The following is a 23,840-nucleotide window of genomic DNA, read 5'->3' on the forward strand; positions in this document are numbered from 1 at the left end:
CAGGAGGGCAATCAATTATCATGCATCATCAATTATTGATAAGAAAAACAGGAAATAAAATGAATGGAGTTAAAACGTCCTACTTTTCTGCACCATGTGGGATGATGAAGACTGGCAACGCCATGCAGGGTGCAATGAGGGACATTTTGCTAGGACAGCGGCATTATCTCGACCTATGCTGGGATCGAACCCTGGACCTTCAGGTTAGCGAGCATGAGCCACATCGGTTCATCTTTCATTGATAAGGGAGTGATTTAAAAGATGATGCTTTTATACAAACTTTCACATAAACTATTGTATTTATTTAAACTCAGTGATTGAAAACTTGACAGGCAGGTCCCCCCATCCCATCTCTCTAAGCCAGTATCTAAAACTGCGTGAAATATTGATAGGCAGGTCCCCCCATCCCATCTCTCTAAGCCAGTATCTAAAACTGTGTGAAATATTGACAGGCAGGTCCCCCCATCCCATCTCTCTAAGCCAGTATCTAAAACTGTGTGAAATATTGATAGGCAGGTCCCCCCATCCCATCTCTCTGAGCCAGTATCTAAAACTGTGTGAAATATTGATAGGCAGGCCCCCCCATCCCATCTCTCTAAGCCAGTATCTAAAACTGTGTGAAATATTGATAGGCAGGTCCCCCCATCCCATCTCTCTAAGCCAGTATCTAAAACTGTGTGAAATATTGATAGGCAGGTCCCCCCATCCCATCTCTCTAAGCCAGTATCTAAAACTGTGTGAAATATTGATAGGCAGGCCCCCCCATCCCATCTCTCTAAGCCAGTATCTAAAACTGTGTGAAATATTGATAGGCAGGGTATTATCTCACATTTACTAAATTAGACTAGAAATATTGTGAATGACAATGTGGTACAATGTTGTACAATGTTGTACATTGTTGTACAGTGTCAGCTTATATCCACTCATATGTCAACATGTCATGACATTGACAAGGTCAAAGGTCAAGGTTGAATATAGGTGTGTATTTAGTTTTGAAATAGATATTTCACTTGTTATGTGATGTAATTTGTTGAAAAGTTATGTAGCTTGATAGATGGATAAGGGTTACACAGGCAAATCTCTGGAGGCAAATATTTAAAAGGGGCTTAATTGTGTGACTCATTCAAGTCATCAAAAATTTCTTAGGGGGGAGAGGGGACAATGTTCAAATGTAATATTAGAAACATTGTACAATTTACAGAAAAGTACTAAATAGATTTGAATAGCAGCTATACTTTTTTTGGAACTTTGATTGATGTATGCATAATTCAGTTGAAATTGATTAGAGTTTATCTCATGCTGCCAACACACGTTTCAGATAAACAACCCTCATCAGGACAGCTTTATCTATTTTATATACATTATTTTAGTTGAAAATAAAAAGAGTTGGTGATTTGTTCTGGAAGAATTTCCTTTATGGCACACAGCATGGAATTGTTGGTTGGTTGCTAGATTTGAAACTTCTGCCTCTATTCCAGCCTCTGAAAAAAATAGGCTCTGTTTTATTGGGTTTTTTACACCTCCGAGTAATGCTTTTTTTTGAACATAATATTAAATGATATAAATAAAACTCTAGCATAGATACAACAATCTTTATCAAGCAAATGATGTTTGTGAATTAAAACATTACTTAAATTAAAGAGGAGTAGTATATCTATAATAGTATTTTATTTATATAATGTTCTATCTACTTCTAAATGTCATTCAAGGATTATAATATCCAATTACCATTACAATGACTGTAAATTAATGTTGGGCATCACCGTTTTGTTAGTATCATGTGACTCTGTGACCTTTGAACTTTTGGCTGCGCACACAGTGCACTTCCAGCAGAAACTGATATCAAAAATATCCACAGAAATTGTGCATCCGTAGCCCCATATAGTGCAGAAAATTACAATATAAACCTCTAATTCATAAACTTTTCTGAATTGAAGTATTTGGTTCATTCATTGTTTTCTAGTGTAGTTTTAAGCTGTATTAACTAGTGGTATTGTGGTGTGTATTTTTAGCCTCAGTTTTAGAGTAGATCGTTAATATTTTATGAGAGAGTAATTGAGATCTTATACTTCATGTTGTCGTTTTAAAGGATGGCAGTCAAGTAATTTTCACTTTTTCAAAAATGTGGAATTTATTCTGACAATTGAAAAAGATTATATAACATTAGATAATCTTTCATGTATATAATACTTCTCGTTGTTTTGAAGGATGGCAGATGAGAAATTTTCTCTTTTTCAAAAACATGGAATTTATTTTGACATAAAAAAAATGAAAATATTAAACATTCATTAATGTCGTATTTGATGTTTTAAAAGGGCAATCGATGGAAGATAAAATAATTAAATGAAATTAGACATACGCCATGTTCAGTTTTTATGTTCTGAGTTATTCGTACTAGTGCTGGGAATCGGCAATCATGACACAATATGATAAATATCACAATATAGGGTAATGGGATGAAAAAAATTAACACGTTATCTTCAAAATTTCTATATGTAATATTAATTTATAACTTTATAACTGTGATATTTGGTAATATAGTTGATAGAAGTGGTTAATGTCCACTGTCTTATAAATAGTTTCTATATATATTAATTTATAACTTTATAACTGTGATATTTGGTAATATAGTTGATAGAAGTGGTTAGTGTCCACTGTCTTATAAATAGTTTCTATATATATTAATTCGTAACTTTATAACTGTGATATTTGGTAATATAGTTGATAGTAGTGGTTAATGTCCACTGTCTTATAAATAGTTTCTATATATATTAATTTATAACTTTATAACTGTGATATTTGGTAATATAGTTGATAGAAGTGGTTAGTGTCCACTGTCTTATAAATAGTTTCTATATATATTAATTTATAACTTTATAACTGTGATATTTGGTAATATAGTTGATAGTAGTGGTTAATGTCCACTGTCTTATAAATAGTTTCTATATATATTAATTTATAACTTTATAACTGTGATATTTGGTAATATAGTTGATAGAAGTGGTTAGTGTCCACTGTCTTATAAATACTTTCTATATATATTAATTTATAACTTTATAACTGTGATATTTGGTAATATAGTTGATAGAAGTGGTTAGTGTCTTCTGTCTTATAAATAGTTTCTATATATATTAATTTATAACTTTATAACTGTGATATTTGGTAATATAGTTGATAGAAGTGGTTAGTGTCCACTGTCTTATAAATAGTTACTATATATATTAATTTATAACTTTATAACTGTTATATTTGGTGATATAGTTGATAGAAGTGGTTAGTGTCCACTGTCTTATAAAACGTTTCCAACAATTCAGTAAAGTCTGCGAAAAGAAATTGTGATTCTATTCACCAACTTAAAGAATCTCCACTTTTTAAGGAATGAGAGGTATTGTCAAGTATCGATACACAACCTAGCGATACGTTAGGATAACTGTGGAATGTTGTATCCCAATACATCAATACACAGATATATATCGTGCCAGCTCTAATCCCTGATAAATATTTTGCATCGCGTAATCGCGTTTCACCTGCACCTAAGATTTCTCTTGTTAGAATTTTGTGGTGTCATTTTTTTTTTTATTTAAAACTTCAGCCAGATGACTTATTCAAATAGTTCCACCTTAAATTGTGAAGCAAACATGCCGTATATGACAAATGACAGATTTGGAAAAATAATCATTAACTTAGTCACAGGAAATTTGGTCACAGTAATATGGGCACAAGGTCCATAAACTCAGCCATACATATTTCCTGTGACCTAGTTTAATGTTCATTATTCAGAAACCAGACTTAATTATTTGGAGGGGCAAGTTATATATCAGATGGACAATCTATTTTTTTCAGAGGTACAATCTATTTTTTAGTGGGGGCATTGCCACTGCCTTACCCCTTGTAGCTATGGGTCTGTTAATTGTTCAATATTAAAATATCTGACGTAAATATCAAGTCATCATGGGGTAGCCCATTATGATATATAACAATGCTATGTATAGCCACAACAATCCTAGGCATAGTTTACACTCTTATTCTCTCTCTGGGGAGCTAGATAGATGAATTATTGAAGATTATAAGACAGTCTTGGAATTCTTGTAACATTCTAACATTGTTGATAATTTCATTAATTATGGGTGGTGACGTAGATTTATTGAGACTAGCATTCTTTAAAAGTTTATGCTGCGGGCACACGAATTGCCATGGTTGCTGATTTATCTCACCAACACGAATTTTAAGAAAAATCTCATGTGCCCATGTTTCCAAGACAATATCATTGTGTTGTCGACAGGATTTATAATATCAATTTTTTGTCTCCAGCATTAGAGAACTATTCGATGTGAAAGAAACTTCCCGGGTGCTATTTTGGAGATTTTGAAAACAGAAATATTTTTCGATACCTTGCCCAATCATGTGCTGAAAAGTAGGAGATAAAAGTTCATTTCACTACATATCATTTCACCTAAATGCTTGTCAAATATTGAACTCAGCCCCCCCCCCCCACTTTGTTATCTGTTGACAAAACACACTTCCTGTGCACCCCCTGGACAATTCTGCCATCCCTATTCATGTCCCTTTCTTATGATTGATAGAAACACCACTGTTTTCCATAATCCATTACCTCGCCTAAAAACTTGGCAAATATTAAGCAAATATTAAACTTATTACTTCAGTTTGTGTGTAATTGAAGACACCTCGCCTAGAAGCTTGTCGTATAATGAACTCGTTACTACAGTTTGTGTCAGAAGTCTATACAATACAATAGAGTAGGAATGTAATCATACTGTAGAAATAGGTTGTTATTGTAGAAAGAAAGTAGGTCATGTTTTCTAGGTCAACTTGTATCAGACTAATGTACTGACTGATCTACTGTGTGGTCTATTGTGAATAATACTATTGCTAGGCTTGAGGGAGAGGTAAAAAAGAAAGGGGCTGGAGGGCCCTCTGGCTTTGGGGAGCTGTGTTGTTTTTAAATAAAATGATAGGGGGCTAATCTGGAAGAAGGAAGTCAATGGGAGACAGACTGAATTGTAATAGCTGGTCTAATGTGTGGTCTAGCCGAATAATATTTGATGGAGGCTGGACTTGAGGGGGTGCAGTGAGCTTGAGGGCTGGACTTGATTGAGGGGGATGAGGGTGTCTGACTTTTAGGTCAGTAGGATATAGGACAGGGAGTAGTGGAATAGGGGGTGGTGGCAGACTGGATTGTACTAGCTGATCTAAAGTGTGGTCTATTGAGAATGGGGTGTCTCTCTTCAGGGGGCTGTGTCAGAATGATCCAAGGGGTTATACTGGAAAGGAAAGGGAGGGGAAACAGGGCTGGTGAATTGTATTTTTTAGTTGATCTACTGTGTAGTTTACTTTTTTTTTAAAACATGAAAGTTCAGCAAATTCTAGAATATTCGACTTGACAAAATAAATGACAAAGTCAATTAATGTCTGCAAAAATAGTCAGAATTTCCTGTCAAATTTAGGGCACCTGCAAAAATGATCTGAAAGTAATCTTAGTGACCTGATCTCGTTATTGACCAACTTTCTATTTCTATTTTAAACTGAGGTCCGTGAGTGTATGACCTGGTTAGAGAGAGAGAGCACTGACAACTCGTTAAAGACGTGGCCACTGAGACGACTCGTGTCTTTAAGTCAATGTTGTCAACTCATTAACGCTATGTAAAGTTCGACTAATCCACCAGGGTTTAGAATTATTTGCAGCTATTTTTTTAAAAAAGATCTTTGAGGACATTTTGTTATTCGTCAATGTTGATGTTTCTTGTAAAAGACCGAATTTTTATTTTGAATTTAAGCCCCATGTGTAAGTTTAGGTTGCCACGCATAGGCTACTCTTTATTGGTGCATCTGATGATGATATTTTGTTGTCAACTTCGTATCTCTTTAGAGGGTTCACATAGTTGAAACTGTATTGAGGTCCTGTACCATGGAGGTGGAACTCCTTTTATGCCTATCTATCTTTGTTCATTTCATATCTCTTTAGAGAGTCTACATAGTTTAAACTATTTCTAAGAAATCGGTAAACAGAACACATGATGCTACACTGGGATTGATTTGTGCTTTTTTTTTCAGAGAGTCCACATAGTTTAAATTTTTACATCTCGTAGCATTGTTGTACAGTCGTTTTATTAAAAATCAGTAAATGAAACACCTACTGCCACTGTCTGAATAGTTTATCAACTTTACTCTCTTCAGAGAGTTCACATAGATTAAACTATATCAAGGTCTTGTATCATAGTTGTAGAGTAATTTAATAAAAAATGGTGTCAACATGTTTTAAATGATGGTATATAGAAAGTGTTGTGTTATTGATTTTCTCTAGCTTTGTGTTTTACTCTGTAATTTCTACTGTATATAGTAGGGAACTATAACTCTACTATAACTAGTTCAGTCCTTGCTTCACAATGTCAAGGTATTACAAACTCTATCCTTTACCTCGGAAAATCCCTCAGGATGCAAGATTTAAAATATCTTAAAAAAACCCTATGCCATGTTCTATCCTATACATAGAACTCTATTTCAACTATCAAATTGGGTTATTTTATCCTTTAAACCATTTTTTTTGATGAATTTGCAATATATTTTTCCTTGACCGTAGTTTTTAGGTTGACAGTTCACCGTATGGATCAACATATTTATCACCACCCCCAGATACCAGCTGGCGACGGTAAGTTACCTCCCCTATCTACTCAGATCCGTCAAGGGAACTCATATCTAATCTACTGGGAATATAGATTATAAATTGTATTATTCAAGGTATAGGGCCATGTAGGACTGTAGGAAATCTTTACATAGTGTTACTTTGTTACATAATATACTTTATTTAACCAGGGTATAGTTTAGAACATTGTATTACTTCAGATACATTGCCAGTATTCAAAGTGGAGTAATGCCTGTACAAAAACTTCACATAATGTTACATAGGAGTCAGTTCAGATCAAACCCCTGGGTAGCAGATTATTAAATTTTAATCCCACTTTTTAAAACAATTGTCTTGAAAGATATGTACTGTGTGTACTTGATTCTGGTATCTCAATAACATTTCACCCTGTACAATTTTTTAAGATTTCACACCTCATGGAACTAGTAAAAACTGTGCAGTCTAAATGCATGGGAATAAAGTCTGTCTCTGTTGTTTGTTTCAATCTGAGATTTTTAAAAAAATATTAGGAACAAGGTTCAAATGGGGGTGGGGAAAGGGGCTTGTTATAAACGAAATGATTTCCATTTTGATACAGTTTGCTTGAAATTTACAATTATTGCACAGCTTCCTTGCACTTTCCCATATAGTCAAATAATTCCTACTAACTATATACCAGCATCTGCACAAACCAATGGATTGTCCTGCATAGTCTTGAGCATAGCTTAGCATAGAGCATGTCACTCAGCATAGGATTGGTGATTAAAAACACAAGTACTAACAATACAGACAAAATCTATGTGAAGTGTTTGGCAATACATTCCTAGCAGCTAATGAGTTTTTCATATGAGGATTGTATCTATTATGAATGAGGAAGTATTTTTTTAAAAGGCAGTGGTAAGATTAAGCCTTGAACTCAGCAAATTAAATTATAAGTAGATGACACCAATTTACATATCAGAAAAAATACTATAAAATTTCTTCACAAATATTTACAATGCATTGAAAGTAGATTATTTAAAACAAAAAGTGTCACATCACATTCATTGGAAGTCATTTTAGAATTCTAGTCAGACATGACTGGCTGGCTTCTGGCAGATTAAATCAGCAAGGTTTTGGTGGATACTGTCTTGAGAGACAATTGAATATGTATTATGATTCAATCAATGAGTAAAAATAGAGATATTATTATAAGGATAAAGTAGTCTCCATGTTGGATGTAGGCCCTACTAACGATTTTTATTCATTCATTCATATTCATTCAATCATTTTCTTTCATTCAATCATTTTCATTCATTCATGTATTCATTCATTGATACATTCTGTTAACCAAGCTCGGAAGCAGACATATTGATTGATTGATTCATTCATTATTCATTCATCTATTAATTCATTCATTCATTCATCTATTCATTCATTCATTCATATTCATTCATTCATTCATTCATTCATTCATTCATCTATTCATTCATTTAGTCATTTATTCATGTATTCATTCATCTATTCATTCATTCATTCATTCATTCATGTATTAATTCATTCAATTTATCTTATATAGCAATTATAATTATTTTTTGCATATTTGAGTCACAGGGAATGTTGTGTTTAGATTTTTATTTTTTGATTTAAATTGAATGAATTTTTGATATTTTGGAGCACTTTTTATTTTTAGATATTATTAGATATAAAAATAGATATTATTCTTTTTCACGACCAAATTGATTCCAACAAAAAAAGTATTTTTCAACATTTCAGAAAATTATTTTAATAGTTTTTTGTTTTTGCATTTTGTTATTTAAACTTTCAAATTTTCTCTGTCAGAATTATGATATTGAATTTGTACTTTGTGGTATGACTGGTTTGGGTCGGACGATAGACAACAATATTTCGTGTATTTTTATCAACATGCATCTAAATTGCTTGATATAAATGTTTCATTTAGTTGAATAATTCCTTATAATTATTTTGGCGTCAGGTCAGATTTGATCAATTAATTCAAACACTTTGAACTTAGAATTTTCATAAAAAAGATAAAAATATAACGTCTGGAAATTTTAGAAAATTTTAGCCTGAAACCAAAAACATGTCAGAAAATGACTATATTTATAATTCTCTCAAAGGCTATTTAGTAAATTAAAAAACCAAATCACAAACAAACGACTTCTTTGTCTACATCTGGCAGCAATAGAATTTTCTGACGAAAGCAAATTGTTCCAAATGAACCAGGATACCAGTATTTTTCTCCGGTTATTTTTCAGTAATGAAGTCAATTTGGTAGTGAATCAGTCTATGTAGTTGAATAGTTAGTTTCTTTAAGAAAATAAATTATACAATGATATGATTGAAATAAATCTCAGTTTAAAGGGGCACCTGCTAAAAGGGATTTTAAAGATGGTGTGCAGACTTATTATGTGTATTGGAGACACTGTTACATTCGATTTGCACTATTCTTTTTTTCAATCAGACGTCTGTGGTTCCTGCAATTCCATTAAAACTAAGTGTTTGATAAAGTTACCATCGCAAAGATTTTGATATGATATAAGCAGATTTTGCGATAGTGACGTCATAAAATGCTTAGTTTAAGTGGAATTGCAGGAACCACAGACGTTTTACTGAAAATTAAAATGGTACAAATTGATGCTATCAGTATTCCCAATGCACATAAAAATATTTATAAAACTACTTTACAATCCATATTATTCTTATAAACTGTAATTACTGACAATAGAGAGCTGTAGGGTTGCTATAGTTATTAGATCAGACAGTAAACTAGTGCATTATGCCACAAACACTGCAAGTTAGGATACTCAACCGTCTGTGGTTAGGTGACCGGACCGAGCTGAAACCACAGGCCATTCTGTCACAATGTAAAATGATCAAAAATTAGAAAAATGTTTCTGGAAGAAACACCACCGTTGACAGTTGGAAATAAAAAATTTCCCTCATTGCACACTGCATGTTTCCACTAGCCTATTAAATGGCAGAAAATAAGCATGTAAGATCACCATTTCTTTAAGATAAATGACAAATAATACAAGCTTTTCAACAAATAACATTAAAATGAAAATTATAGGAGGGGTTTCTGTATAGAAATGGGGAAAATGTTGTCTCTATTCAAATTTTAACAAATAAGATAAAATTATTTAAATATTCTTTAGATTTCATATATTTTTTGGGTCAAATGGCCGGGGGTATTATTCTTAAAAACTCATCTTAAAATGAATATATTATTCCAGTCATCTGATTGGTCAATCATTAAAATTAATTATGAATTTAGCTATTTTATCCAATCAGATTACTGTATTTCTTAAAATCTGTAATTTGTAAGGCCCCAGAGCACTAAGTTACCATATCTGTATAAAGGAAGAGAGAAAATGTGGATGGCCTATCAATTCAGATTGTGACCATTAAGATGTGATCAGCTATAAGTCAGTAAGGACAGAGGTAACATATTATGTTAAATGTGACATAAGATAAACATTGTCGAGCCCTCGAGCAAGGTAAATTCAAGGTCATATATATATATCTACAGGCTACAGTATAGTAAGATTATTTCCCAATCTTTCCTGTTATTACTACCACATAAACTTCCCTCAAGGCTCCTCAACTTTTATTCCAACTTCAAATATCTTGATCCAGTTAGGTTTAAATATCTTGATCCAGTTAGGTTTAAATAACTTGATCCAGTTAGGTTTAAATATCTTGATCCAGTTAGGTTTAAATATGTCTTGATCCTGTTAGGTTTAAATATGTCTTGATCCAGTTAGGTTTAAATATCTTGATCCTGTTAGGTTTAAATATGTCTTGATCCTGTTAGGTTTAAATATGTCTTGTTTAAAAATGAAAGAATTAAAAAATAGCATTCAAATTTTTCATCAAAATTGAAATTAAAAAGCAAAATATCCATGAATAATTAAGACATATTGTTTTGTATATAATAAATACAAATACCGAGATTGTATAGCGTGAAACTTTGAGAAACATCAACTTGTTTTTTTTTTAGGTTTTGTTTTAATATTTCTAATTATAATTATTAAATTCATCATGGCCCTTTTAAAATTAGAATTTTACTTCAATCATATTTGTGCAATTTATTTTATTATTTTTTATTTTTGCTCCTTTTGCTTGCATTTTTTCATTTTTCCACCTTTTTTTTAGTTTGTTTTCTTTAATTTGCCTCTTTACAGGAATTATGCGTATCTAAACGGTACTACTCTCTCACGGTGAGTTCTATTTAACATCCCTTCCGCTTACCTCCCCTTACCCCACCCTAGACCCTTTACCACTAACATTGCACTCCATCACCCCCACCCCACCTGATCTCGCATCACACCCAGCCGTAACATGCTTGGTAGAGCTTGATTTGAAATGATTTGCTGTTTTTTTGACTAATATGTTTAGATTAATGCAGTATGAAGTAGCTAACATAACATTTTTTTTAAAAATAGGCTGTCCTGTGGGTGAAGCCGAAACACTGTCTCGGTTAAATTTGGGTCTGGGAGAGGTGAAATCATAGATTTTTTGACTACTCAGAGCCAATCACTTGTCAATGTCTCTAGAGAATATTTACACGCCTGTTGCGACAAAGCATACAGCCGTAGTTTTCATGAAAAGTTCTATGATAAAATTTAGACTTATGGCAGAATTAATTGTAACAGTTTTCCACAAACAAGGCCCAGATTGTATCCTTTTTCCATCAAACAAGGCCCATATTGTATCCCTTCATCAAAGAAGGCAATTTTTCTGTGAAACAGGGCCTAGTCAATTTTCACCCTTTCAAGTAATGGCCTTATTCCCAATCTCAGCCATTTCAGCCTGTACTTGGTGTTTACATGTGTCTCACAAGTACTACCTGCCCGAGCTCCAGACGTTAAGCCCCACCCCCACAGTAATTTGCCCAGGGATTGGATAGACAGGTGTTCCTTGTCTCAACCTGGGAACTTGTGCCCACTGCTTGAGTAATTTTTCCCTGCCCAGGATAAACCCCATGTGTCTCACTTGTCTCATCTCAGAAACTTGAACCCCACCCCTGGAAGTGATTTCCCCATATCCAGAAACAGGATAGACCCAGCCCATCAAAATTAAACCAGCCCCTAACAATGCATGTCTCTCTTTCTGAGTAAAATTCTATGATTCTTTAATTCTTCTTGCATCTTGGTTTAATTTTCTGTGTTTTCTTGGTTTAATTTGGTTTCCATTGGTTTCTATTTTTAACATATTGCATCATGGTTGTTACATTTTCATCTGGAGAGTTTTCAATCAATCATCATTTTTGAATTTTGAAAACGGAACGCCGCAGGCTTGCTGGCTGTTGGCTTGAGACTTTTTTCTCTTTCCAAGAACATCATAGCTTAACTTGGTAAATTTTACGAAGATATTTGATTGGGTTAGATTTTGAATTTTGAATTCTGACCAATCAAATGTCTTTATTTCACATCGCTTGGCGATTGTTAAGTTATGATATTTATGGCCTCAAATCTTTAAAATTTTTCAAAGCCTGCAAAATTCCAAAATCTGTATGTCTATCAGGGACACTTGTAGCTTCTATCTACACCATTCTGATATTGTGTACAATATTCAGGTCTCTTGTAATTTTAGAAAATCTTGACTATATTAGACGCATCTTACGCCATTATAGTTCACACAAAATGTTATAAAGAAGTCATAAATGTCCTTGATACACATACAAAGGGTAAAAATCTTCTGAATGCCTACAGCATCCAGTTCCAGAGCTCTATTTTGTTTTTAGTCAGACATGACTGGTGCTGAAGATGATCTCAACAGCTAAAAGGAATCAATTTAAGTTATATCTCTGTTTCATTTCAGGACTAATTCAGATTCTGCTCTACATACAAGTGCAATGGGGTTCCCAAATCAAGATTTAGGGCCGAACACACCCCCCACACATCGTAGGAGTAAGTATTATTTAAATTGTAATCAGACAAAACCAGAATACATCTTGACGTACCATTTTAAAAATTTTACAGCTTCCATTTTCATGAAAAAAATCTTCCATGTCCAGTGAAACATTCTTCATTATTTTAATCAACCCCAACCCAGAGGGCGACAGCCGACCCCCTCGCAGCTCTGAAAGGAACCTTTTTGGGAAAAAATCTCATGACTAGGTTAGAAATTCGGGCGATCTCAGATATTTCACCCGGCCTCGGACGTAAACCTGGCTCCGACACTGCTTATGGGTATGAATAATATTGGAAGGATTCTTGCACCAGCTGATAAACAGGATCATTGAGATTGGCATTAGCGTGTTGAAATAAAAACCCCAAAAAACCTGACAAAGTTACTAAAACTTGTATAAATATTTTTTAGTTGTAGAAATGGTAGAGAATTCAATACCAGAAATGCAAAGAGGAGGTTACTGGGATCCTAAAAAGGTTAGTTTGATCCCTCAGACTATTGATGTTTCTAACCACTTGTTCTCGAAACGATCTTAGCGCTAGGATATCCTAGAAACAGTGTTAGAAGATAAGAACCTAGGATATCCTAGAAACAGTGTTAGAAGATAAGAACCTAAGATATCCTAGAAACAGTGTTAGAAGATAAGAACCTAGGATATCCTAGAAACAGAGTTAGAATTTAAGACCCTAGGATATCCTAGAAACAGTTTGAGAAGATAAGAACCTAGGATATCCTAGAATCAATGTTAGAAGATAAGAACCTATGTATCCTAAAATCAATGTTAAAAGTTAAGACCCTAGGATATCCTAGAAACAGTTTGAGAAGATAAGACCCTAGGATATCCTAGAAACAGTTTGAGAAGATAAGACCCTAGGATATCCTAGAAACAGTTTGAGAAGATAAGAACCTAGGATATCCTAAAATCAATGTTAAAAGTTAAGACCCTAGGATATCCTAGAAACAGTTTGAGAAGATAAGAACCTAGGATATCCTAGAATCAATGTTAGAAGATAAGAACCTAGGATATCCTAGAATCAATGTTAGAAGATAAGAACCTAGGATATCCTAGAATCAATGTTAGAAGATAAGAACCTAGGATATCCTAGAATCAATGTTAGAAGATAAGAACCTAGGATATCCTAGAATCCATGTTAGAAGATAAGAACCTAGGATATCCTAGAATCCATGTTAGAAGATAAGAACCTAGTACATCTTAGAGCCAAGAGCGTTTCGAGAATACGTGGCCTGTACTCTCATATCATGTCCTGGGGTTGTTTGCTAGGCAGGGCTTTTTCTCTGTCAACTCAGCATCTCTTTCAAAGGAGCAATCTGGTTAATAATGTTGTTTTGATTGGTTAATACCACTCCTTGCATCAAGAATTGTTTATTCCATTTCAGTTGGCTCAATCCAGACCAAAATCATGTGAAGTTCCAAACATCAAGTAAGTTGTAGTCCAGTGATCTTTAAAAATGGATTTTTTTGTTTTTCTTATTTAGGTTTTATGATTTTTAGCAATTTGGGACAGACAAAGGTTTGCATCTCATAAGCTCACTAAGGTACATTTTATTTGCTCAATTTGGTTCAGAACAGTAGGACATAAAATTATTCCATTTCTATCAAGGTTCTTAGAAATCTGAAGGCCATCTACAATTTTTTCATCTCATTTTCCAAATTGTCTAATTTCAGCATCTACCCATCTCAAGAACAAGATACCGGTGTTCCTAACATACCCATTTCAAACAATACAGGCTCGCTCCCTGATCTTACAGTTCTCCATTTCCCATCACCCCTAGCAACGCCATTAGACGTAGACTCAGATCAACAACAACAACAGCAACATTATGGTAACCATGGGAACAGTCCAACGAGCCTGTCCCCCACCAGTCCTCAGTATAATAACATGTCACCCCCAGGACAGATTCAACATAATTCCCAGCAGAGTCCTGGACCGCGGCGACGCCCTGCTCAAGGCGTTCCTAGTCCACTCGTACTGAATAATGGAAATCATATGAACATGCCTCTTTCTCCTCCCGTAAGTTGCCGCCTTTTTTAAAATCTTATTGTTAGTTACCAGACACACTGCTGTAATCGTTACCTTTTAAAGCATTATTGGGGGTCTGGCCACTTTTCTTTTTTAAACTGAACGTTACTTACATGACACACCGGTACAGTTGCGCCTTTTTTTTCAGACAAACTAATGTATTTGTTTCCTCTGAAGCCATGCTTTGGTGTAGTAGGGCCATTTTGTAAACTAATGGTTAATTTGCAGACACACTTCTGCATTCTTTACCTTGGAAGTCTTAATCACAAATCTTAGTGTAGTTGGATGCTTTTTAAATATCATGGTTACCATGGAGAGATTAAAACCCTATACTGGTTATCTCTGAAACATTAAATCCTACTTAGAAACTTGTATTTCCAATTTAAAAAGGTAATGAATACAGCATGTACTGAAGGGTTGATATTTGCCGAGAAATTTCAAGATGACAGATTTAAAATGAACAATTCTTGACTTGACCTGAATATGACTTGTTGTTAATGTGGTATTTTTGTTGTATCTGATGCATGCATATAGATATTTTAGATTTCTCCTCAAATCCGAGCAATATTTATTGATTTAGAATTCCTTGCAAAGTTTGAAAAAATATTTGAAATGATTTGCATGGCTTAGATAGCTTAGTTTTTGAATTTTTGAAAACCATGTTGTAATTGACATTAAAAACCAGCTGTTAGTCAAAGATTTTTTATCTTAAAAAATGCAGTGGCAGTGGCAGAACTTTGGTTTTGGTGGGGCTACCACCAGTTTTTTTTTTAAATCCATTCTAGGGGGAGTCAGAGGAAAAAAATGTTTTAAAAAAAGGGCTGAAATTCAGCATTTTACTCAAATTGAAAGACTTTTCTTTCAATGATATTATATTTCTAGAATGAAAAAATGCATGTTACCACTAAAAGATTTGCTATTTTTGAACTTTTGGGGGTGGAGGTTCTGTCTTGGCCCCTTTCTTGGAGGTGCCACTGACCTTGATCTCATTTATATATGGAAATAATTCAAATTTGATTGTGTTGAATTTAGGAATCCTGAGATAGTTTTATTTGATTCTGTTGTTTTTGTTTATTTATTTAACTGAGTGTTTGGAATGCTGTCAGTGATTTGTTCAATCAAAGGAAAAAAACTATGATGTAAAACTCATATCTTACGTATTAATTGAAGAATTAAAAAAAAATTCTAAAATCTTGGAAACTTTGAAATTTAAAATCATGAAAATATTTTGAGACTTGCAATAAGGGAATTAAAATATTTGACAGGTTTTTTTATTTATCAGTGATATGTAAAACGGTACAAGTTGAAGGTTGATATGTCTAAGACATCATCTTTATAAGCTATACATATTTATATTGATCAATGTATACATTGTAGTACAATGTTGTATATCAATATATTAAATAAACATGGAATATGAAACAAAACCCACTTTAAGTGGTGTACATGATTACTAGAAAAATTATATAATGTACTTCAAAAGTACATAGAGATAAAAATTTGTCTTTTATACAACCATCTCCAAACTTGTAAGAAAGGTATCTTTTTAAAGATATTTTATAAAAGAAATTGTTTTGAAAAGCATTCCAGACTCTGAGTAAATTTTTTTTGTATTTTTGAAGTAGAAGAGATAAATTCAATAGAAATCTTCTTAACCCAGTTTCTAAAAAATAAAAAAAAATGGCATTGAGTATCGTTAACCAGATTCTTAATAATTTATTAACCCTTTTAACACTGGCTGTGACAAATACTGTCACAACTCTATATCCTGTTCTGTGGTATTTCTGTGAAACATTAGGTGACCCAGAATTGTCAAAGGGGGCTAACAGCCCAGGCAAGGATAAATTCTAAACTAGGGGATAGGGGAGGGCAATTAAAAATCAGTTCAAGCAAGAATCTCATCCAAAGTATGGCAAAATCAAGAGAAAAAGTGGTGTAGTAGTGGACTCCTTGTTTAGTAGTGTTTTGAAAAGAGTAAGCCTGGTCTGCTTCGCGCGCGACACCTGCCACTACTACAATGGTAAAAAGTTTGGCCAGACTCATTTCTCAGGAAATATGAGGGTGTCTGAGGATTTATATATATCTACAAGGTATTATTGGGTAAAACTAAAAGCCAACACCAGGCCTATTTTTGAAGCACTGACACAGGCATCAGATTTTTTCCTTGTGGAGGATTCCAACTCATGGCACCAAATCACCTAGCAGACGACAATAAAACTCGCTTATGACTGAGCTATTCCAAACAAATAAAAATTGTATTGAATAAAACGACAAGAGTCTTTCAAATAAAACCATTGTCTTCTAAATACAGGAAGTCTTCTTCAAGTAGTTTTATGTAACAGGGTTTTTATATGTGGGTCATGATTGCCAAGGACTTGAAAAAAACCACTTGTTGACATAAACAAAAAAAAGAATTGAAATTGTGGAACATAGGAAGACTCCCTTTTGTATATACCGGTACCTGGTTTTAATTTAACCATTTGGGCTTAAATTATAAGAAACCGAGGCCGTGTGCTACAGGATGTACACGTTAAAGATCCCTCGACAGTTGGAAATCAAAAAAGAGCAGACTAATGCCACTGTCCTGGTAAAATTTCCCTCAATGCACCGTGCATGGTGTCGCCCGTCTTCATTAGCCTACATGATGGAGATAAGTAGGATGTAAAACTCCATTCATTTCATTTTTTTAAATTATAATGAATATTCAGATTTTTCTATTGAATTTATCTCTGTTTTGTGAGTATTTTGATTTATTGTATATAGTTAGTTGTTGTAACATTGTTCTGGTTTTAGGACGGCAACCTTGACCCCAGTCAGTTACCAATGGAGCCGCGTATTCGTCAGCAATATATGTTACATCACATGTACCAACGTCATCGGAGTCCTGGTTCTCAAACCACACATCCCCGTCATCACACTCCACATCGCATTTTACATAATCATCATCGAACTACGTCACATGGCATCACGCGGACATCACCCACTAAATCTACCACGCCACCAATCGTGCCCAGAGTTCAAATTACAGGCTGCGATCAGCAGGACCAATCACAGGTCAGTATGGGTGAAGGGGAAACTTTCAAAAAAACTCTTTGAATTTCAATGATATTAAAAACTGGAACTGAATTTCCCTTAGGCGCATTTCTCAATAATTTAAAGATGATTTAAGTGTCTGTCATCCGATTGGTCAATCTCAAAATTGATTTTAAATTTAATGTTATTATCCAATCAGATTACTGTATTTCTTAAATTTTGGATGTAAACTTGGTTAAGTAATGAAGAATACGCTCTTGTTTTGAATTTGATTCAAAAAAATGTTCGAAATTCATTAAAGCATTAAATTCAAAATCTCTCAGAATATAAGCCTTGGAAGGGTTGGAAAAGGAATGGAAAGCTTCACAAGACACAAATAAGGGCAGTGGATGATAAAGGAATGGACAGCGTGACAAGTGAAATGTATTTTTGTTGTTTTGAATATTGTATGACAATAGTAATATTTGTGATTTGTAATTTGTGTTTTTCCCCTACCCCAATCAAATGTTTATTTTGCTTTGCATGATTTTAATTTTAGTGCTATTGTTAGTGAGCCTTAGAATTTAGACATGTTAATTCCAAACAAACAATTTCAGCGATTCTTTTTTCAATCTGAAACAAAATAGAAGACAATTAGGACAAAGCCTAGGCAGTGACTGAATTTATCATGGTACTCTTCAACTGGGTTTTATCATCTTGCCATTCATTTCAGAGAGTTCACAGAGCTAACTCAAATATGAATAAATAATTGTTACTACCAAATTACTGGACTTTTTTTTGAGAAAAGAAAAGTTTTGATTGTTTAAGGGAAACTGGATTGACTCAGCAAGTTTGACACTTGCTTGACTATCTTGAGAACTGATTTTCATTCTGGCCTAGGTCAGCACCCACCTTCTTGAACTGAAATCAAATGTGCTGTGGATTTTCAATTTTCAGAGTTGAGGCATCTTTAACATGAACAGGAGGCTTTGGTTCATTGTCTCATCCGAATGACCAGACACTTTCCATGCATTCTCTTAGACCTGCTTCACTAACAGGAGAAAGCCAAGTGAAAAATCTGGGACCTTCAGGTTAGAGCGCAAGCGTCTAACTCACTGATTACTTACTGAAAAGTAGGATATAAGAATTTAAATTATTGTATTGTATTTCAGCCATCAATGACTCAATATAGAAACAGCGTAGACGGAGGTTGTCAGTCTCCTACATCACCTCTGTCACAACCTTCGTATTCACCTGCTCAATCTCCTGGTCTGCCCCCCGTCTCCTCTAACAACGGTTCACCCTTCGCGGAGGCTTACTACGTTCAACAGCAACAACAGACTACAGCTCTACAACATCAGTTTGAACATTTTACTATGGTAAGATTTGACGTAAGCAATTCCCTGTTAATATCAGTTTTCATTCTTTTTCTTTTTTTAAATCAGGCTTCAAAGTTATTTCAAAACCAAACCCAGCTTTTCATCCAATCAGCATTGGCTAAATTTTCTAGTAAGTGACTCACTTAATGGTTAAGAATTTCATAGTCACATGATATTTTTAAAAACAGCTAGGTTATAAGTTAGATCATGTCAAAGAGAATTTCAAAATTGTTCTTGGTAATTGTACTTGGTAATTGTACTCAGAATTGTACTTGGTAATTGTACTCAGAATTGTACTTGGTAATTGTACTCAGAATTGTACTTGGTAATTGTAAAAGATCCACCTTTCAATTGTTAACTTGATATGAAGACAATCACTTCAAAATAATTCAAAATAGTCTTCAAAATTTGATGTCATTTTGTAAAACAAGATTGTTCTCAAGAAAATCAGAAAATGTTTACAAAAATAACACAACCTAGTAGATTTACTTTCAGTGCTTAATCATTTTATCAAATAATGTTTTTGGAAATTTTGTTGTCAATCCATTTAAAATTGGTCATACAAATAATTTTCCTTAAATCTTTAACTTGTTTTTGATGTTTCTGATAAAATATGGAGCTATCTTTGAGGCCTGATGTTAATTTTTACCTGTTGTTAACTTTTACCTTTCCTATAGCTTTAAAATGGGGTTAAACTCAACCCGAAAACACTTGATATAGTGAGAAATTTTAAATTATGGGTAAATTCATCTTCACTATGTCAAGCTATTACAAACCTTGTACTTATACCTTGACTACAATAGCCACTATTCTTGTATCATTGAAGATTGTAAATGAAGCAATTTGATTGGATTGTACGCTAGGGAATACAACCAATCAGAGCAATCAGAGGCCTCTACAGAAAGTCTGTGAAAAAAAAGCCATAATGTTTACAGTCTTTTCAGTCAAGGGCTCTGATTCGCTAGCGTAGAATCCAATCAAATCGCAGCATTCCGACAAGTATATTGTCAATTGTAGTCAAGGTATAATTACGAAGTTTGTAATAGCTTGACATTGTGAAGATAAAGTTTGTAATAGCTTTACATTGTGAAGATGAAGTTTGTAATAGCTTGGCATTGTGAAGATGAGTCAAGGTATAAGACAATGTTTGTAATAACTTGATATTATGAAGATGGGGTACTATATTATATAATTATATGTCCTGTGTTGAGTTTAATCCTATGTATTTGTATAAGACATTAGAAAAGTAAATATTAAGAGTATGGGTAGAATAGATCTCGTTTGTCTGAAAATCGGTTTTGGGGGCTGGGGTAAATTCAAACTTGATTTTGGTATAAAAATGATCAAGCCTCAATCGAGTTTTGAATTCAACTTTTGACACCTCAAAACTGTATGCATGTTAGTGAAGACTGAACCGCAATTGTGCTGCCTAATTTATCAATTAGAAAGTATTTACAAATGAAGTAAACTTATAGAACAGTTGTTAAAAACAACAAACCGCCTACAGAAAGATATTTGCAACTTTTAGTTCAATGAATTCAAGAAACCAAATCCTCGGCCTAACAAATTACTGACCATAATAATAGCTTGTTTGTTGAAAGTTAACTAAATTAATAATTTTTGAAAATTATAAACAATTCAGCTTTTCTCTTTTTTCTGTTTCTACTTTAAAATTTACTGGCCGAAATGCACCAAATAATTTAAATGCGCTATTTGATTTACAAAATGTTACACCTTTTAAAACTAAGAATCCAAAGGAACTGCCCTCTGGATGCTTTTGGAATTCTTTTTTTATGAGTAGATGTATAATAGTCCAAACGTTCTGAAATATTGTTTGGTGCATTCTGGTCTTTTTAACATGACAATATTTAACCAATGAAATGTTGTTATTGCAGTCACATGATTTACCTAATTCCACAATGGTATCGCTATCATCATCGTTGCCCAATTCAATGGTTTCCCCAATAACTAATAATACTTCCCAGTCATATACTCAAGCCTGTTCTCAGAATCTTACAGGTAAGATCCGTTAGTTTGCCTACTCTTTTCGAATGTTTTCAATCCAATATTGGCAATTTGACCCTCCATTTCTAAAACTAGCTGTCCTGATGAGGATTATGTATCTGAAACATGTTATCATATGAGATGAGCTCTAGTCAATTTGCTAACAATAAAACTTCACCCTCCATTTGCTAAGCTTCAAAGAATTTTTATAACTGTATATATTACAAATGATTACATAATAATATTCACTAGTAGTTTATACAGCTAACGGGAATCATGTTTAAATTCAACGATGGAATTTATATAAACCTTACTCACGCCTTGTTTTTTATACACTGAAAGTGAGGCTCAAAACGCAAATTATGTCATCTATTGAAAAGATGGCGATGTTAATGCTAAAGAGAACGGAGAAGGAGGCTTTTGCGTTACGAGCCTCGTTCCGGATTCAATAAGGTCTATTAAATTTCATCCAATAAACATTCTGCCGTTTGGTTCAAGCCCCATCTTGCTAGCTTCATGTAAATCTTGTATTTTTCAGGCAGCAATTCAGATTTTCATCAACGTTACTTCCAGCAATTAGAAAATAGTTTACAATCACAAAACATATCATCTCATTTGTCACAGAACAATCCGATTCCTGACATAGTGCTCACTGGTAAGTTAGGGTGGGGTTGAGGGTCAGGGAGGGGCAGGGACAGGGACAGGCCTGTAGCCAGTCTTGATTGTCTGGAAGGTCAAGTGATATATCCGGAGGGACAATGGTGTATGGTGTTTAGTTGCAGTAATGTAATTGGTCGTTTGTCAGAATTTTTTCAGGTGGGCAATTCATTTTTTGGGGGGGGGGGGGTCATAGAACAGGGACAGTATTAGAGAGCTACCTACTATTTGGCAAACCCTTGTCTGAAAACTTCAAGATTTGGGCTGAAGACACGTCAGTGATGTCTTTCAAAGCTCGAGAATCCAAAAGCAATTTTTTTCATTTTAGGTGCTGACGATATATTGGGTCGTCCGCATCATGATTTTGCCAAAGAAATCGGAAACGCCATAATTGGTATGACAGACGGATTCGATACAGACTTTTTCTCGGCAGATGAGGCGTTTAAAGCTGGATTAGATCCCTTGGATTTGGATGGATTACAAATGTTGACTGATCCCAGCATGGTTACCGACCCAGCAACAGAGGATTCCTTTAAATTAGATCGTTTATAGATTGACGGAAGGCGTAAAATAGAATGCGAGCGTGTGCTGCTATCCTGACCTTTGCCCTTTGGTGGAAATCCTTGATTCGAAGCCCATGGTTGACCTGCTAACAAATATTTTTTTGTTCGGTTTGAATATGAATTGAAATAACTTGCTTGGAGCTTGCTTTTTTGGCTGTTTGGTTTCATTCCCCTCGTAATATTGTTCGGAAGGTGAAAAGGGAAGTAACTCTACGTTTCGTCATGCGATACCTCGTTCCGGTTGAGAGATTTAATATAATATGTTGTTTTGTTGTTTTCATAAAAAAATAATTTAACGTTTTTTTTAACTCTTATGTGACCTTGACACTAATGAAGTTCGCTCATATCTCAACATAACTCGTCCTTCAGTCGATTGGATGAAAATTCGGCTTTAGTGCTATATATAGAAACATGACAATAATGGTCGAAACGGTGACAATTACACATCCGCCATTTTTCCTTGACATTCCATAACATTTGATATCATCATTAAGCAGCTAACTGATTGGACAACTGCTGTTTCCATGGTAACAAAGAGGAGATAACTATGATTGAACTAAATGACATTATTTTTACTATCACGGTTAATATGTATATTGCTAGCATACAAAGGGACATTACTCTTTTTTTTTTTTCATGTAAAATATTCTAGACTTAATGTTTATTGTTGATCACTTGTAAATTTTACCCCCTTTTTGCTGGTGAATTTTATCATCCCATTTTAAACTTCATTTTCAATTTCCAATCTTTCAATCTCACATATTTTATATAACGAGTGCTTTATTGCTGGGTGCTAGGCAACATGGTGTTTCGGTGATTGTGCTAAACGTGCTTCGTTTTTAGAAATGGCTGATGTAGGTTACAGGTGACGCGAAAAAATGACCATAGAGAAGAATAGATGGCATGAACTTTCTTATAAGACTGGTCCTAGAAATGCAAGTTATTATGAAAAAAATGGCCATAGGGAATTCAAAATGTTGGATAAGAAAAATTTCCAATAAGATTTCAAGATGGATGAAAACTACATCTTGTGAAAAATTGACTAAAGAAAATTTAGATGTTTCAAAAAATGGCCATTGAGATTTCAAGAAAAATTAATCATTATACTTTGAAAAAATGGCTTAAGAAAACTCAAGTTACTATGAAGAAATGGCCAAGAAAATGCAAGATGTTATGAAAATGGCTATGGACCATTGAAAATTTAAGATATAAGTTGCATTATGGTTGTATTAATTGTGAAAAAATGGCGTTAGGCATTACCTAGGATAACAAAGAAAGACTCTCGTCAATGGAGTGGAATACTATAATCTTCATCTGGGCTATTAGACGTTCAATTGGAAAACTTTCTTGAATGATCTCTGTATATTTTGAATAGATTTTATACACAGATTGACATGTTAAAACAACCAGATGAAATTTCAATTTCAGATGAATATTCAATATTGAGTCTTTGTCTGATTAAAAAAGACCATTATGGTGAAAATAACAGACTAATGAATACTAATGAGGCCATATTTCAAAAACATCTTGCAATAAAATCTGCATTTGGCATTTTGATGAAAGTAAACAATATGGTTAAAAATAAGTTACTGTTACAAAAACTGATCCCAAAAATATATCTGAAGTT

At 33.9% G+C, this 23,840-nt stretch overlaps 1 protein-coding gene across 1 annotated transcript; it reads left to right on the forward strand.

Moving 5' to 3' along the window:
- Nucleotides 1-94: 94 nt before the first annotated feature.
- LOTGIDRAFT_164942 (hypothetical protein) lies at nucleotides 95-22,202 on the forward strand (the record flags this gene model as incomplete). The annotated part of the gene is made up of 13 exons (XM_009061444.1): nucleotides 95-203; nucleotides 3,844-3,845; nucleotides 6,606-6,667; nucleotides 10,828-10,863; nucleotides 12,467-12,555; nucleotides 12,968-13,032; nucleotides 13,955-13,998; nucleotides 14,244-14,589; nucleotides 17,392-17,652; nucleotides 18,783-18,989; nucleotides 20,885-21,008; nucleotides 21,532-21,648; nucleotides 21,979-22,202. 13 exons carry the CDS (start codon nucleotides 95-97, stop codon nucleotides 22,200-22,202), a joined length of 1,686 nt encoding a protein of 561 aa, XP_009059692.1.
- Between the last annotated feature and the right edge of the window lie 1,638 nt (nucleotides 22,203-23,840).

Source organism: Lottia gigantea (genome assembly GCF_000327385.1).
Source record: "Lottia gigantea unplaced genomic scaffold LOTGIsca_48, whole genome shotgun sequence".
Taxonomy (NCBI): Eukaryota; Metazoa; Mollusca; class Gastropoda; family Lottiidae; genus Lottia; species Lottia gigantea.